Source organism: Grampus griseus (genome assembly GCF_964374135.1).
Source record: "Grampus griseus genome assembly, chromosome: 3".
Taxonomy (NCBI): Eukaryota; Metazoa; Chordata; class Mammalia; order Artiodactyla; family Delphinidae; genus Grampus; species Grampus griseus.
The window spans coordinates 14,085,052-14,102,060 of record NC_139019.1 but is presented as its reverse complement, the minus strand read 5'-3'; the positions used below and the strand labels follow the sequence as shown (position 1 = coordinate 14,102,060).

The 17,009-nt window shown below is 44.3% G+C and overlaps 1 protein-coding gene across 1 annotated transcript in view; it reads left to right on the top strand.

Annotated features, from left to right (window-relative positions):
* The window catches only part of MYO10 (myosin X), a gene marked incomplete at its 5' end in the record, with an annotated part of 218,166 nt that overhangs the window by 192,122 nt on the left and 9,035 nt on the right, over nucleotides 1–17,009 (top strand). The window contains 10 exon segments of the mRNA XM_082651004.1: nucleotides 195–318; nucleotides 3,717–3,960; nucleotides 6,972–7,067; nucleotides 9,698–9,791; nucleotides 10,496–10,551; nucleotides 12,149–12,291; nucleotides 12,549–12,743; nucleotides 13,783–13,940; nucleotides 16,091–16,214; nucleotides 16,640–16,937. Coding sequence (XP_082507130.1) covers nucleotides 195–318; nucleotides 3,717–3,960; nucleotides 6,972–7,067; nucleotides 9,698–9,791; nucleotides 10,496–10,551; nucleotides 12,149–12,291; nucleotides 12,549–12,743; nucleotides 13,783–13,940; nucleotides 16,091–16,214; nucleotides 16,640–16,937 — 1,532 coding nt within the window.

Below are 17,009 nucleotides of genomic sequence, written 5' to 3'. Positions count from 1 at the left end.
TGACACCAGAAGGCAGTATTTTGTAATTCCGAATTCTTTTGATGACCACACTCCGTTGCACTGTGACGAAGCAGCGTGTTGCTTCTTTGTCCGTTGTTTTTACTTTTTCAGTGTTGACCTATGCTGGGCATTTCCTTTGCTTGTTTTCTGTCCTTTTTGCTCACTGTTGGCTCTCTCTGTCTCTCCTGGTCCAGTTTGAAGATAGTGAAGAGGACTTCGACTCTCGGTTTGATACGGACGATGAACTTTCATACCGGCGGGACTCTGTGTACAGCTGTGTCACGTTGCCTTACTTCCACAGCTTCCTGTACATGAAAGGTATGACCTGCAGCCACCCTGGTGCCTGGGTTAGGGGGTGAAGTGATGGGAAGCTGAGGCTGAAGGAGGGGGGCTGAGAAAGTTATCCCACATACCCCTTACCTGGTGTGAGGTCCTCTTAGGTGGATGGAGGATGCCGTGGTGGTGTGATGTGGGGGACCCTACTGGACCATATGCAGCGTTAGGACAAAGGGTCTGCAACCACTGTCACCGCTTTCAGTCCCTCTCTCCCTGTTGCCTCCATGTCTCTCTCACATCTGTGCTCTTTTCCTTCCTTCTTCCTTCCTTCCTTCCTTGCTTCCTTCCTACATCATTTCCTCTCTCTCTTTCTCACACATACATACAAACACACATGTATGTTGCTACTGGGGTTAGTGCAGCCCATTACCATGATGAAGCTGCATTCTTCCCTCCCACAGGAGTATTAGACACCCTTATACATGGGGAAGTAAAGATCTGAGAGAGGATCACCCCTGGCTTAAACTGCCTGCGATGCCTACTGTCTATCGCTTGCTCATGATTAGAATTTTTAATTATATTTTTGCATTGCTGTGAAACTTCGAATGTACTGTACTGAACCTTAATACTTGGAGACCTTGAAGCATCCTCCTTCTGGAAAAGTACTTAGTCAGGACCTTGTACCCATGCCTTATTCATGTTCTTGACCTTGACTTCCAAATCAGGGACAGGAATCATGAGAAACCGTAATCAGCACCAATTTTTGGTAGGAGTTTTATGCGGATCATCTAAAGAGCGGATTGGTTTCTCCCACGGCCCTCGACTCCATGAGGGGAAAGAGGCCAAATCTTGGGGATGGGGCAGAGATAACAAGATCCATTGTCCCCAGATGGTTCAAGATTTTTATGTTTTCTCTGAGCCTTTTCTTCACTTTCTTTTCTGCTGCCATCTTTCTTTCTTCCCTTTTCCTTTTCTTCTTCCCCCATGAAAACCTTTTTATTCTGGGTTCCCTTTCCCTGTTTCTTCTGTTCTTTGCCTTTGCTTCTCTCTTCTGTTGGCATATTTATCTTTTCTCGTATCTCTTTTGCCCTTAATATTTTTTTCTCTTCTTCATCTATGTCTTCTCCTTTTCATTTTTTTCCCCCCGTCTTCAATGTCTGTCTAACTGCTAACATCATTCATTTGCTTTTCAAAGTTCTGCTGTTCTCAGCCTCAGATCCCCCAGGTGCTCACAGAAACCCCTCCAGGTTTATTTTTAGGGGCGAGCTTCCTATTGGCCAGGGTCACTGGTTGATGGGAATTCTTGTAGGAGCGTTGGAATGAAAAAGATTGAGAAATTCTAACTGAATAATCGAGTGTTCATTGGATGAAGGAAAAAATATAATCACAAATCAGAACCTAATAACCCCAATAAGTATCTAATCGTAGCATTTTAAGATTTTCTCATGCATTTCTCAGAATAAATAAAGCTTTTTATTAGTCATATATTTTCTTCTCCCCCTAATTAATCTTGTTCCCTAAGTTAGCTCAAAGATTCCCCGTAAATCACTCTTATTTATAATGGCATTCTTTTACTGTATAATTGTCTGATTAAAACAAATAAGATTAGGAAAAAGTAAAGATACATTCAGAGCGCTAAAATCCAAGATTAAAGCATTAAGAGCTCAAGAAGGTAAGCAAGTGAAGTTTTGGCACACTCATCTCTTAATAAAACAAAGAGTTATTGTGTAACTGCGTCACCACTTAATCTCTGATACATTACCATTTAATGTTTAATAAAGCCTTAAAGTTATGACCAAAAGTTTCAAAGAAACCAATGATAAGGAAAATCTAGCCAACCACCAGATTCTATTTTGTGAACGTAGATGAGTTTGCACCAGCCTACTACTACTAAAGGTGTTTACAGTCACGAAACTAAGAGCGTTGATCAAATTCTCTAGATGAAATACGAAGGGAACACCCGGAATTGGGGGGGGGGCAGGGCTGGGAGTGAGTCCCATCAATAACGTAAGAGCAGCAGAGTGACTGGTGGGTGAGGGCTCTTGGGATGACTGTTGTGATCTGTGTCTTTGAAACAGCTGTGAATAACCTTTATCATCCAAAGACGATAAGATAATAGGATAACTTTGTACTACAGTTTCCTCTTGGCTTGTCTTGAGAAACCGAGATTAAAGCCACAAATCAAGAAGGAAAAAAAAACAGTTTCCTTCTGGTACCCCCTGGCAAGTTTGCTGTTTGTTAGGAAACAGCTCTGGCGCTTGGTGTGATCACAAAGGCTTCTCAACTAGGTGAGCAGGAAGGGCAGCGGTCTGTAAAAGCCAGCGAAGCAAGCGCGCCTTGCACTGCAAAGAGAAACCAGTGTTGTCTTTGCATCTTCTGTGCCACTGTGAAGTTGAGATCTGTAATCATTGAAGCAACCACTGAAAAAATTAATCTTAGAAGGTCTGTTGTAAATTTATTTCTAATCTGTAAAAGGAAGGCATTTTCTTTATACTTACTTTCAGTATCCACATTTAAATGTTCTTTATTATTGGCTGATCAAAAAAATAACGTGTGGACACTTGATAATTAGTGAAGTAGATGCATCATTTATTCTTCAGTGGGTTCGTTGAAGCAGATTTTTGAATCATGGTTGTAAGATGTCACTCTTTGAGCATCCTTGGGGAATCTAGAATAACTAAAATAAAATTATCCTGCTAGAAGAGTAGTAGAAATATATTCTGTATAGAAATAATGTCTGTATATCCTTGTCTAATTTGTCTCCACCAAAAAAAGTTTTCCACTAAAATAAATTACAGCTAAATTCTCATTTTTAAGGTACTGTCACAGTTTGGTTTGGAGTCTTACTTTGTCTCGTATTCTAAATTTATACCTTATACAAAGAAGCCATTTTCAGATGATAATGCTTTTCTTTTCCGATGTAAGTTAGGGTTTATTGCTAACCTCTGGAGTCACTGATAAATTTTGTTCCTCACACTGACTAAACAAGGAAGGAATGTGTCAACTTTGACACATTTTAAACTCATTTCCCCTTCCTGCGGTGTTTGGACAGAAGCATGATCCAACCATATGGAAGCGGTTCTCCCCCGCCTCCCGTCCGTGGTCCTCCAGTCCGTGGTCCTGCCTCAACCCGGGGTTAGAGTATCAGTCCCTGACTGGTCTTGCTTTTAAGCCCCTCACCAGGATTTCTCAGCTAAGTGAGTAGGAGCTGCTTTGGAGAAAAGGAAGCGTTCTTGTGTAATCCAGCCAAGCCAGTGTGACACCTGCCCAGTGCCCCCTGAACACGACCCAGCAGTGCGCTCACCCGTCATCGGTGGGTGTCTGAGGGCGGGTCATTTGGGGCAAAGTTAAGAAGGGGCTGGACCTGAAGACCTACTGATCTTATGATCCAATATGATGGATTTTCTTAAACCCCTTCCTCCCCAACCCTGGGGAGACAGGTGGCCTCATGAACACCTGGAAACGCCGCTGGTGCGTCCTCAAGGACGAAACCTTCCTGTGGTTCCGCTCCAAGCAGGAGGCCCTCAAGCAAGGCTGGCTGCACAAGAAGGGCGGCGGCTCCTCCACGCTGTCCAGGAGAAACTGGAAGAAGCGCTGGTTCGTCCTCCGCCAGGCCAAGCTGATGTACTTTGAGAATGACAGCGAGGAAAAGCTCAAGGGCACCGTGGAAGTCCGGACAGCCAAGTATGTTGATGAGCCCTGGCCAGGGCTGCTGACCGGGGCTCGGGGCTGCTTCATCAGTTAAGTCCCTGCCTACAAGCTGTCTGGGGCAAGTTCTTTGAAGCAGTAGATTGTAAGAGGTACTCGGTGCGTCCTCATCGTTCCTTTCAGTGGGTTGAATTATTAGGAAATCAGGGAAATCAAACTTCGTCTGTGAAATTCACTTTTTGTGAATTTTCAGACATTCAGCTCTGGGTTATAAGATGCTAGCTGGACATAAAACTAGCTCTTTGGAAATGTCATTGGCGGTCCACAGGAATCGTGGTGTGGGTATTGAGCGACTGGTTGAGCATCTTGTCATCCTTTTATGGGTCAATCTATCACTTTTAATTCTTCTCCAAGCCCAGCTGTAGCCAACAGATGGCTAAATTGGGAGCAGACAGCCAGTCGGGAGGTGTGTGAAATGAATCATTTGTCTTCCACCTTTGTTGGGTATACTAGCCTCTTCATACCCAACAATGAGAGCAACAGAGCTGGTGTTTGAATCCAACACACCCCCTTTTTCTGCCACTTTTTTTTTTTTTTGGCCATGCCGCTCAGCCTGTGGGATCTTAGGTCCCTGGCCTCAGATCGAACCCAGGCCCACAGCAGTGAAAGTGCTGAGTCCTAACCGCTGGACCTCTGGGGAATTCCATTGTGCCACCTTCTTATAGAACCAAAGCATTGAACCACTGAGGGCCTATTTGCTAAAAATTAAGTGAGGTTTTCAGAAAATGTTGGGAATTGAGGGGCAGCTTGTTTTCTTGGGTAATTAGATACTAAGCATAGAATTTATTAGCCACACTCCACTCAAACTGAGCAACCATCCATTTTCAGCACACGGGTAAAAATAAGCTTTGAGAGACCAAATTAACTCCTGAAGTCGTAGACCTGAAAACGACATACGGTTCCTGCGCAGCCAGCATTAGAAACTTTAGAAAATGATTCATTGGAAAGCGGAAAGTTTACTCAAGGGAAGAAAGTCTTCTTTGTATTTAATTTTAAGGCCAAATTGTGAAGTGCAGACAGCACAGTATCAGACTTTTCAAGGCTGCCCCTTTGAGGTTCCTTAGGAAACCATGCTCCGTAGTCAGATGAGTTTGTGGGAGTTTGCATCTGAGTCCTACAAGTTTCAGCAGCATGGCATAGCTCTGTACCTCCTGCAGTCCTCCCCTGGCCCTGCATACTGCGTTGGTCCTCTCTTCACCCTGTAGGAGGGGGGCCACAGATGCCAGCAGGCTGAGAGACAGAATTGTGATGGTGAATTTCACCTGTGTGTTTTTGGATGTCCCTTTTGCTACTCACTCTGTAGCAAACACATGCTTAATGAAGCCCTATTCTCCAGGTGTTCTGTGAAAATTACAGAGGTAAGGAAGTGTTAGCCCTTCCTCAGCTGTTGGTCACATTCTGTAGAGAAAAAGCAATGAGTTGTTAAGGTTTCACCATCGTTAAGAGTTTTTTATTTTTTTTATTTATTTTATAGTTTGAAGTTTATTATAGAAAAAAATATATTTTTTATTATAGAAAATTTCAATCATAGGCAAGCGTCGGTAGGAGACTGGAATGAGATCTGTGTGTCCATTTCCCGTCTTTCAGTGGTTGCCCACCGATGGCCAGTGGTGTTTCATCTGTGACCCTACCCAGCACTGCCCCCCTACAAACTACATTTTTTAAAGCAAGTCCTGACGTCATATAATTCCACTTGTAAATATTTAGTACACACTGAAGGATCAAGACCTTTTTTAATATATAGTCACAATATCATGATCACATTTAAAAAGGAACATGAGCTCCTTCTACCGTCCAAACTCTGGTCATTGTTCAAATTTCCCCAGTTATCTTATACATGGCGGTGATAGTGTTCTTGTTGGTTTGGGTTGGTTTCTTTTTTCAAATCAGAATCCAAATAAGGTTCATAATTTTTAATTGGCTGACAGATCGCTCAAGTCTCTTTCAATTTATACACCACCCCCTTCATCTTTTCTTTCACTCACCATCTATTATTAAAGCTCCCAGCTCATTTATCCTGTCATTTCCAGACTCTTTTCGGTGCCCTGGTAGTATCATCACTCCCCCATTTCCAGGGAAGCTTTTTATAAATGCGAGTCCCTGGGCTCCACCCTAGGAAGCCCCACGTGGGTTTTCTGAACGTTTCCCAGGATTCTGATGGACCGCTGTGGTTCAGAGCCACGACACCGCGTCGTTTTACACGCAAGGTAGCTGAGTTCTCAGGAAGCAGGTTGGCTGGTCCAGGATGACGTGGTCTGGACAGTTTTCCCCTGGGGATTATTGTCCTACTCCAGAGGCTCCCATGCTTATCACCCACCCCCACCGCCAGTCGGGGCCACCTCTCTCCTTCCACTCCCAGGAAGATCACAGACTCCTCTGAATTCTGATCTTCTTGGTTTTTTAAAAAATATTTTATCTCATCTCAGTGATTCTAGCTAAAAAGTCATACAGTCTTTTTTTTTTTCTAACCAGACTGCTTAATATCGTAGTTGTAAAATAACTGTGAACAGCTGCACTACTTCAGCTGACAAAGCAAGCTGGCTGTATCCCCAGCACATTTCTTCACAAAATAGGTCACCACCTCTGGTCCCATCCGAACAGCTGCTTGTGTTTTACCCTGATCTTAACCTGGTGCCCTGAGTTTAAACCTCCAGTGTTGTTTAGAGAGTGTTAGGATGAGATCAAGATGGGATTGAGATCTAGAAACACACACACACACAGACACACACACACACACACAGACACACACACACACACACAGACACACACACACACACAGACACACACACACACACACACACACACACCCCCCACCTTTCTGGAGAGAGAAAAGCCTGCCTCCCCCTAGAGGCCACAAGGGTCTTCATTGTTTCTAAAAGCGGAAGTGTTGGTATCTGATTTTTCAGTTATGGTGAAATTTCTTTTCTGGCCCCTTATTAAGAATTCTGTGTTCCTGATTTGCGTTTGGTGCTTGTGTTCCTTTGCAGGGAGATCATAGATAACACCAGCAAAGAAAACGGGATTGACATCATTATGACCGATAGGACCTTCCACCTGATCGCTGAATCCCCAGAAGACGCCAGGTGAGGCGCTGTGCTGTCGACTTGGTCATAACTACATCCGCGCTCCTGTGCAGGCCCGGACATCACACGGATCACTCTTGAGCCTACTGGTGCTGAAAAGATTTTAGTTGATTTTCTAGTTGGGTTTTTCTCTTAGGATGGTTGAAGAACTGAGAGTCGGAAGAGATGGGTGTACTTGTCTCCTGGGGACTCTCCCTGGGCACTGTGTTCCGTACCGTAAGCACACAGATTTCCAGCTTCACATGCCACTGGAGAGACCCCTTGTTACTTACACTCAGGCTTTTATTGTCACCAGCAGCATATGTAAATTGTGCGGCTACACACAGTTGAAAGCCACCCTCTGGAAGCTTCTGAGCTTTGAAAGGGAGCAGCTTCTGTTTGCTTAAGGGTTGAAAAAACAGGAGGATTAACCCTTGGCCGTTCAAATAAATGCTAGGACTGTGGCGTTGGGAGGGTGCTTAAGGCCTTGATAGTGAAGAATTCCGTCGTCTGGAAGAGATAGTTAACACTTAGGGAACTTACTATATTGCAGGCAGTGTTCCAAAATGCTTCACATATGTTAAGTCATTTCATTCTCACAACAACCCTATAGAGGGTATCACCGTTATCCAGTTTTACAGAATAGGAGACTGAGGTACAGAGAAAAGGTAGTGTAATCTGTAAAGTAACGCAAGGTCAATTCTATTGAATGGAGGCACGAAGCTTCTTAAGGAGCTTAGATTTCTGACTGAGCGCGGAGGACAGTGGTGTCCCTCATTGGCTGGGGCAAGTTGTCCGACTTTTCTGGACCTTGGTTTCCATCGCAGTGCTGAGATGTGGCACAAAATTAAGAAGAGCTGGTGTGTGCTTCTCCGTGTGATGCATGGCAGGGTCACGCAGTGGAGCATCTGTCTCTGTTCCTGCTGCCCTGGGGGTGTATAGGGTCACGTTGGAGATGCCTGTCATCCACTCTGAGCAACGCCAGAAAATACCTTCTGATTTATGAGGCTGAGATCCTTTGGCCTGTCTTCTTCACTTTGCAGCTCAGAAAAACCACTAGAATCTTCTAGTGAGTTCTCGGGGCCTTTACGACCGACCCCTTGCCCTTTGAATGTTTCTGTGTTGATATAACACCATGGTAGCAGCATTAAGGGCAAAGAAAATAATTCTTCCCATGGGAACAAATTAAAACCCCTCTTGGATCCATAAATTATGACACAAGCTGGAAAAACAAGCAGACCTGGAATTAGAGCCCCATCATTCCGTCTGGGACTCCTAGAGACCAGTGGTTTTTTGTGGTCCAGGGAATGCCCACAGCTTTTACAGCTGAATTATAGGCCCAGCTGTCCTGTCTGTTTTGTGCCATAATGAACCTGCTAAATTTAACATTTGGAATATTTTAGCCAAGGACTTTTTGCCCTGACCAGTGGAACACATTTTTAAAAATTCCTTTTCAGATTTCAAGTTGCACTTAAGGGGTGAGATTTGTATTAAGGAGGTCACCTGTACAGATGGAAAGCACAGCAGATTTTGTGTGGCTGTGTGTGTGTGTCTGATCCCATGTGGCCTGCATTTTGAAGGTTTGTGTTGTTCAGTGTCTGATTTCGGATATTTTTGAGCTTTATAAAGCAATGACTGAAATCTTGCCTTTGGGTTAACCAGAAGTGATGAACCAATTCATATTAAGATGTTTCCCTTGGTCTCCCTACGAGTCTGTATTTGTTGAGTATTTTCAAGCTCTTGGTTACATCTTGCTCCTTCAGGAATCACAGGAGATAGATTTTAGTGCTTTGCTGTAAGTATCTTACATGACTTACCTTTAAATATAGGTACTAATTTTTTACTTAAATATCCCATTGGGTACCGAGTACTTTCTCCTCTGCCTTAGTTATAGGAGCGTGTATATGTGTCTGATTAGCCCCCTCCTGGAGAAGGATGTCCTAGCATCTCTCTCACATTTGGTACCTCTCACTTTAGTTGCTTAATAAACGATGGATGGATGAACTGACACAGACGGATGGATATTCATGGTCATTTTCCTCAAGCACGTATTGTGTTTCTAGTTACATCATGACTTCTGTTCTGCTTGACTTTTCTGGAGTTGACATGTTTTCTTTTATTATCTGATTCTAATGTGGCTACAAGTGAGAAAACTCATTTGAAATGAAGATAGAGGAGTTCTCTGGTCAAAATAATTTTCTACTTTCTACTCTAGGCAGTTGTTTTCTATTTCCAGCTCTCCTGTGGTTTTATTCACTTAAGTGGAAATCCTATCAGATGGTTGGAAACCCCACCTGGAAATGAGCAGGGAAAATAGACATCCAGCGGCCACCCTGAGATGATGCTCTTACATTGGGCTTCTTACCTCGGAATTTAAAATTGAGAAGGCACTTGAATGTTCCCTAGGTTATAAATAATGTCTTCAGTAAAGACCCTTGATCTAAGTGCGTGGGTAGAACTGAGGATTTCATTTTTTGCTGCCAATTTCTCTAGGAACTTACCATCATCATTATTAAATGTCTACTGAGGTCCTTGGGGCCAGAGTTGTGCTCAGAGGGGATGTCGCTTTCCCAGAGGATGTGGAGAAGGGTGTCACCGTATTGCATGCGGAGGTTGGCCACCCCTTGACTCTTGCTCTCTCCTCCCCACAGCCAGTGGTTTAGCGTGCTGAGTCAGGTCCACGCATCCACGGACCAGGAGATTCGGGAGATGCATGATGAACAGGCAAACCCGCAGAACGCCGTGGTGCGTGAGCCTGGGTGGGGTGTGGAGGGAGGCATCCTGCCACAGGGGACTGGGAATTTGTAGACAGTCTTTTTAAAAAAAAAAAAATAAGAAGAAATATTATAATAATTAAAGAGAGAAACGGGAACATCTTGGTTAAAAATCATATAGAAAAAGAGAGTAAATTATAGAAGATTGTAAGTAGTAAGAGATTACTATTCTCCCACCTCAAAAAAAATTCCAATTTTTATGAAACCGTGGAAGCCCATTACACTTTTCTCCAAAGGATATAGTGAATTCCAAATTGTATTCTTTCTGACATCACTCTATCCCAGGCACGTAAACAGAGCCACAAAATCATATTTCAGAGATAGTTTGATTTTCTCACAATTACAAAATTCGATGATAGATCATAGTGTAAATCAGAAAAGTTGTATGATTGAAAGAAGTTTGTAAACACCCTTCACTGAAAGTATTTTAGGAACAAGACAGAAAGATTCGTTTATACTTTATTTAATGAATGGACTGCAGATTTTGCCCTGTCTAGAGGCTGTCTGTGCTGAATGAAGGGGGACGTTTCCTTAGATAACTACTATTTTGCAGTGAACACACAAAGGAGGCTTTTTTGTTTGCCTGTTTAGAGAGTCATCATCTCGGGGTGTTATCATGATGTGTGCTATACTTGAATGGTTCTCTCAGTGTCTCTGCTTTTCACTTCTTTTCAGGGCACTTTGGATGTGGGGCTAATTGATTCTGTGTGCGCCTCGGACAGCCCTGATAGGTAAGCTCAGGTGTGACTCTTAACAAAAGTAACTGCTGGATACCTGCGTGCGCCCACAGGCTCTGTGCTCTGGGCTGGGGAATGACTCTAGGCTGTGTGTTCCCACCTGGTCAACCCCAGCAATCAGAGACTTCCTTCTTGGTACCCAGTTTGACCTCATCCACAGTCTTCCTCTCTGGGTGTCTTTGGAGTGCGGCGGGTTGGAGGGGTCAGGAGTAGGGGAGACCTTGGAAACCTAATTTAGACAGCCATACAGGGACAGACTTGGGGCTCATGCAGGATGAAAATGCCTGTATCCCAGCACAGGGGTGGGTGTAGTTCCCCTTTCTAAAATTTAATAATGAATTTGAAAAGGATTTTGATGGTAATTTATATGTGGAATATTAATAAATTAAACCACAAACATTTATTTTCCTTGACATGCCTCCCTTACCTGTGCCCTTAGAATAGCATGTGTTTGGTTCTGTTTTTTGAAGGCAGATCATCGTCGGTGACGGTCTCGGGGGTCTCTGTACCCAGTGACCTTCGTCTTTCCCATCTCTACTTTGCTTTGCAGCTTGGGAATTCTGAGTACGGATCAAAATTGACTTCTGCCTTCAATGACATAGCTTTAGAGAGAGAATAGAAATGTATTCAAATTGACAACAAAAATAGTGTCTCCTGGGCCGAGTGAGAATTCCGGGGTGTCCATCGCCCCACCGTTGACGAAGGCTCTCCTGAACCATAGATTCTTTGTTTCTACTAGTCACCCTACACCTTCTCATACCTGGCTCAGGAACCTTTAACACGTGTGTGTCACATCAGTGATTAAAGCCCAGATGCTTGTTCTGACAGTCAAGTTCTGATCTGCGTCTCCCTCCTCCTAAACCCCTGCATCAGGCAGGCTGGGCACGTGGCAATCCATGCGAGAACCTTCCATCCCTATCCAGGCTTTTCTCTCTTCCTCAAGTGCTCACCTTTCTTCCTTCCCAACTACAGAAAAGTCTCGTTTAAGAGCCTATGAGAGACTCAGGGCATTGCCAGCTAAAAAGAGATGCAGGAGAAAGTAAATTTCCATTATTAGGTTATCCCTGCCTGGGAAATGCACCCTTGTCAGATTGCGTTGAAGGCATGGACCCAGGTGGCTCTTTGTACCAGGCATAATCAAGCGGATGAGATGTTCCACTTACACCTATTTACTGACCTCCTGTTACTGGTATCTGACGTTGCATTACCCACCCCCAGAAATATTATCCAAAGCCATACCCAGAGGCAGGAAGAAATTTACTTTGGAGAGGCATCAAAAAAAAATTTTCCCTCGCAGTCACCTTAGTTAGCCTTCCTGGAACTGAATTTCATCTGGAAAGTTCAGCATTAAGAAATGTTTTCCCTTCCAGGACCTTCAGAATGTGTTGCTCCAGGTTTAAAGGTTAATGAGGCATAAAATAAATCCTACAGAAATGAGCAAGGTTTGCCTTAACGTAAAATACACATAGCACTGCCGTTTTTATCCCTGTGACCCATAAGCTGGGGAAAAGGCATTTTGTCTTGGGTCAGACGGAGGTGGTGATTCCAGTGGAGCTAAGAGATTTTGCTTCCTTCTCGCCCCACTGCTCAGACCCAACTCATTTGTGATCATCACGGCCAACCGGGTGCTTCACTGCAACGCAGACACGCCGGAGGAGATGCACCACTGGATAACACTGCTGCAGAGATCCAAGGGGGACACCAGAGTGGAAGGCCAGGAATTTATAGTGAGAGGTGACGCCACCGATGCTTTTTTACTTGGAGTCCCGTTTTCATTTACACAGATATCTGCCACGTTTCCGTTTTGAGCCACTTTTCTGAGTAATTTTGCCTCTTGACATTGTTAAAAATCATCAAATAAGAAATGTTCATGGCCGTTTGTAGCACATATATAGAAATCCGACCCATTTGTAAGCCAGGTGCAAATCGTTACCTGGTATGTGAAGTTCCTCATCCTAGTTTTGAGCTGACCCTTCATTCTTTCTTTCCAGGGTGGTTGCACAAAGAAGTGAAAAACAGTCCGAAGATGTCTTCACTGAAACTGAAGAAACGGTGGTTTGTGCTAACCCACAACTCCTTGGATTACTACAAGAGCTCGGAGAAGAATGCTCTGAAGTTGGGCACCCTCGTCCTCAACAGCCTCTGTTCAGTCGTCCCGCCGGACGAGAAGATCTTCAAAGAGACAGGTAAGCGGTGTGGTGTGCTCAGGACTGGCTGGGCCTGAGACGTGGCCTGTCCGGTCATAGGAGGTGTGGGTTTGCTCAGAGCGAAGGAGTGAGCTTCCTACCTGGGGTGTTTACGTTCCCCGCCCCCCAAAAAGAAATCTCTTTTGCTGATTTATCTTTTGAGGCTGTCCGTGGTTAGCTATGTGAACACTTGATATGTAAACCATAGTAAAGGGGTCCTGATTTATTGGGTTGCAGAAAGATTCTTCTAAGGGCAAGGAGATGTAAACAGACAGAAGTTCTCCTACAGGAAGCCTTATTTTTCCATGCCTGTGTTTTTGTCTTTCTCACCGTTGTACCGTGAGAGTCATAATGCAGCCTAAAAAGGTAAACCCTGACTGTCGGTGAACATAACCTAGCATAATAAAAAGCGGTCACGTAAGATTTTGTCTTCCCTTTCGGTATTACAAAAGGTGTTTCTACGTTGTTTATTTTGATTTTTTGTTGCTAGTCGTGATTTTGTGCTTTTGAAATACAGTTCCTCCATTCCAAAAAATACTCATGTATTTCTTTACTGTAGTCACTCCTTTCCACTTTCGGCTGGTGTCTGAACACCTGGACTGCCTGCTTTACACAATGGTTTCTTTTGAAGGGAGAATCTAAACGAAAGGAAGACAAGGGACAGGAAGGGAAAAAGAAAGTCAGCAATCTGAGGGGAGAGTTTCCACTCTTGTTCCAGAGCCTCGAACTGGACTTTAGTTTATGCCTGTTCCTTCTTTGAGAGCAGGCGTTACTAATTATATATTTATCATAATTCTGAGCTTATCATTTTAATGTTTGTCTTCCCTTCGTAACTGTAAATTCCACGTGTCTTTGGGTACCTAGTGCAGGGCAGGGCACGTGGAGGAAATCAGCAAGTAGCTATTGAATTAATAAAGGGGCTCAGGTGGAGATGGCCTGGGTGCTGGACTTCTGGGACTCCGGTACGGGGACAGTACCCTGGTCCCCCAGGTTCATGCTGCCGTGTGTGTGTGTGCGCGCACGCGCGTTGCTGTTGCAGGCTACTGGAACGTCACCGTGTACGGACGCAAGCACTGCTATCGGCTCTATACCAAGCTGCTCAACGAGGCCACCAGGTGGTCCAGCGCCATTCAAAACGTGACGGACACCAAGGCCCCGATCGACACCCCAACCCAGCAGCTGATTCAGGATATCAAGGTGAGAGCGAGGGAGCCCAGCTCGTAGTGCGTCACAGTAGCTCACAGATTCTCACCACGGGAACATCAAGACGTTTCTGTAATCAAAACTAACTCCTAGTTAATTTCGTGTTCGTGTAGATCCTGGCTTTTAAAAATCTAAATGCTAGACTGCATTTAGAAAATGCAAAAATTGACATCAAATTGAAATTTGACACTAAAATTATCTTGTCTCTGGGGAGGTGTTACGGATCGCCACTGAGGCAAACCTGATTGTAGAGCTGTGTAGGCGGAGGGACAGTGGTCTGTAATTTGGGGTGTGGGGCTCCCCAGTCACAGGGACGTGGTGTGATCTGTGTTGGGGACAACCTGCATGTCACAGGTTCCACTTGAGCCCAGTTTGGGCACCTTCTAGAAGTAACACAATACTTCTGCTTTCACTGCAGTTTCTAGATCACACAAGTGGATTCACTAAGAGGCCACATGGGTCTAGAAAGCTTGGAATCCTTATCAGGTGCCTCCAAACTCACAGAAGAAGCTCCCAGGTCTCTGGACCAACACTGAACTTGTTCAGTTGTAATTCCCTGTTTATAAAGATTAGTGGCTGTGAGTGTAAATCGAATGAATGAACAAGCAAACGAATGAACCATTAAACGGCAGCCGTGAACAAGGATCACGGCGCTCATTTTCCAGGCATGGAAACGGAGACATGGGATATTCTGGTTGCGTTGCTCACTTAGCTGGTCAGCCCCTGATGCAGACGCAGGTCAAGGGAATTATTTTTATTCTGTTCCTCCAAGTTATCCAGTAGGCAGGTTCCCTATGCAAAGGGAAGAGCCAGAGCTGTGACAGAAAAGATGCCAGAATGGTAGTGAGGCGGGTATTTATTTACTGATGTACCTCAAAGGAAATAAGCGAATTAGACCCAGGAGGCAAACCACGCCTTTTGTAAAGGTGGGAGAGGGTCTACTATATCGGTAGTATATTATTACCCACCAAATTCAAGTCAGCCTCTTGATTCCAAAATGACATGTTTCCTGGGTGTTTGGAGCCAAATTCCTGCAGGTCAGTTATCCTACAAACTGCAGAGCTGTCCATGGAGCCCAAGGAGCTTGAAACTAATGATGTCATTTCTAGTCTTAAAAAAATGAATTTGTTGACGCTTTCTTGTGAAAAAGGAGAGAAAAAAAGCACATATCAGCTGAACTTCCTCTTCAAAGCTATATCTTATTTACCCGTATATTTACTAAGTCATTGGAAATCAGACATTAAAGAGTAAATAGAGTTTTAAATGTTGAAACAGTGCTTCTTAAGAAATGAGACAAATATATTTACTAATTCGTTTGAAATCAGACATTAAAAGAGTAAATAGAATTTTTGGATATGAAGCAATGCTTCTTAAGAAATGAGACAGGTTGACCTAAATAAGTCCATACCAATTTTTTAAGTGATTAAAACATATTTCTTTCTGGTTTTCAATTGGGTATTATTGAAAAAGTTTCATAGCAGAAATGAACTTGCCACGATAGAATGATTCATTGCCTCTCCTCCAACTTTTCTGTTGATTTAAAGTTCTAAAAGTAACTTTGGCTTTTTCAGATCCCAGATTAATGCTTTAGGAACATAAATACATGATGAAATTCTCTGAGAGGAGCTCTTAAATTTCAGGAGTGAGAAAGGAGGCCCAAGGAAGAACAGTCTCGCTGATAATGTATTAACGTGTCATTTTCAGGGGGAGGATACAAAAGACCAATGAGAGAGCTAGCAAAATGTATTTTTTAAATGAATTATAGACAAGGATGACATGATTTGGCTAAATGATTTATGGCTAAATAATTAGCAAGAAAAGTTTAATTTTTTTAGTATATATAATTTCCAGAGAGAAGATTTTTCAATAACATGGGAAAATATGCAAATCAAAGAAAGAGAGTGAGCTGTGTAAGAAAAATGTGTGTGTGTGTGTGAGTGATTTGTCATCAAACGTGGCTTGCGGGTATCTTCGTGCTTGAAATGATTAATGCTGGATTCCCACCTCCATCCCTAGGCTACAGGTGTTTTGTGACTTGTGAAAAACATTCTCGTTCAGGAGGATGCAGATGGCTTTGTCCTTTTACATGTACGTTTCTTACGATAAGCTCGTGGGCTTTCCCTAACGGCTCTGTTCTTCTCAAGGAGAACTGCCTGAACTCGGACGTGGTGGAGCAGATCTATAAGCGGAACCCTATCCTGCGCCACACCCACCGGCCCCTGCACTCCCCACTCCTGCCCCTGCCCTACGGAGACATCAACCTCAACCGTGAGTCCCGAATTCCTCCTGGGCCCGGGACACTGTGCTGTGGTTTCCCTGTTAACTCTTTAGCTCTATCATATTAGCGTCAGTTGGTTATAGTGATGTCCGTGTCGTTGTATTAAAAAACATGCCAGCACTCCCCAGGAGCGCAGAGTACCCTTAATCTATTGGAGAACCAGATCTTAAACAGTTGTCTTGCATGTCAAATGCGGAACTTGCTTGGCAACAGACCAGCTTTTCAGTAAGCGTTGTTGCGCAGTAAAATAGTTCAGTTACTTGTGCGCCTCTGTTTGGCTGTTCGAGTGTCCAGAGCAGGTGGTGGGCACTGCATCCTGAAGTAGCTCTGGTCCCCATTCCTGCCTCTTGTCTGCTGCTCAGATCGTACCTTCTCCAAAGCCTCGTGGGACTCGTGTTTGTTGTGCTTCTCCTAGTGCTCAAAGACAAAGGCTACACGACCCTTCAGGATGAAGCCATCAAGATATTCAATTCCCTGCAGCAGCTGGAGTCCATGTCTGACCCTACTCCCATCATCCAGGGCATCCTCCAGACGGGGCACGACCTCCGCCCTCTGCGGGACGAGCTCTACTGTCAGCTCATCAAACAGACCAACAAGGTGCCCCATCCAGGCAGCGTGGGCAACCTGTGCAGCTGGCAGATCCTCACCTGCCTGAGCTGCACCTTCCTGCCCAGCCGGGGGATCCTCAAGTACCTCAAGTTCCACCTGAGAAGGTACGAGTGGCCCGGGCGGCGCTGCTCACGTCGGGAGTGTGGTGGACACAGTTCAGATCAGTTGGACCTGGA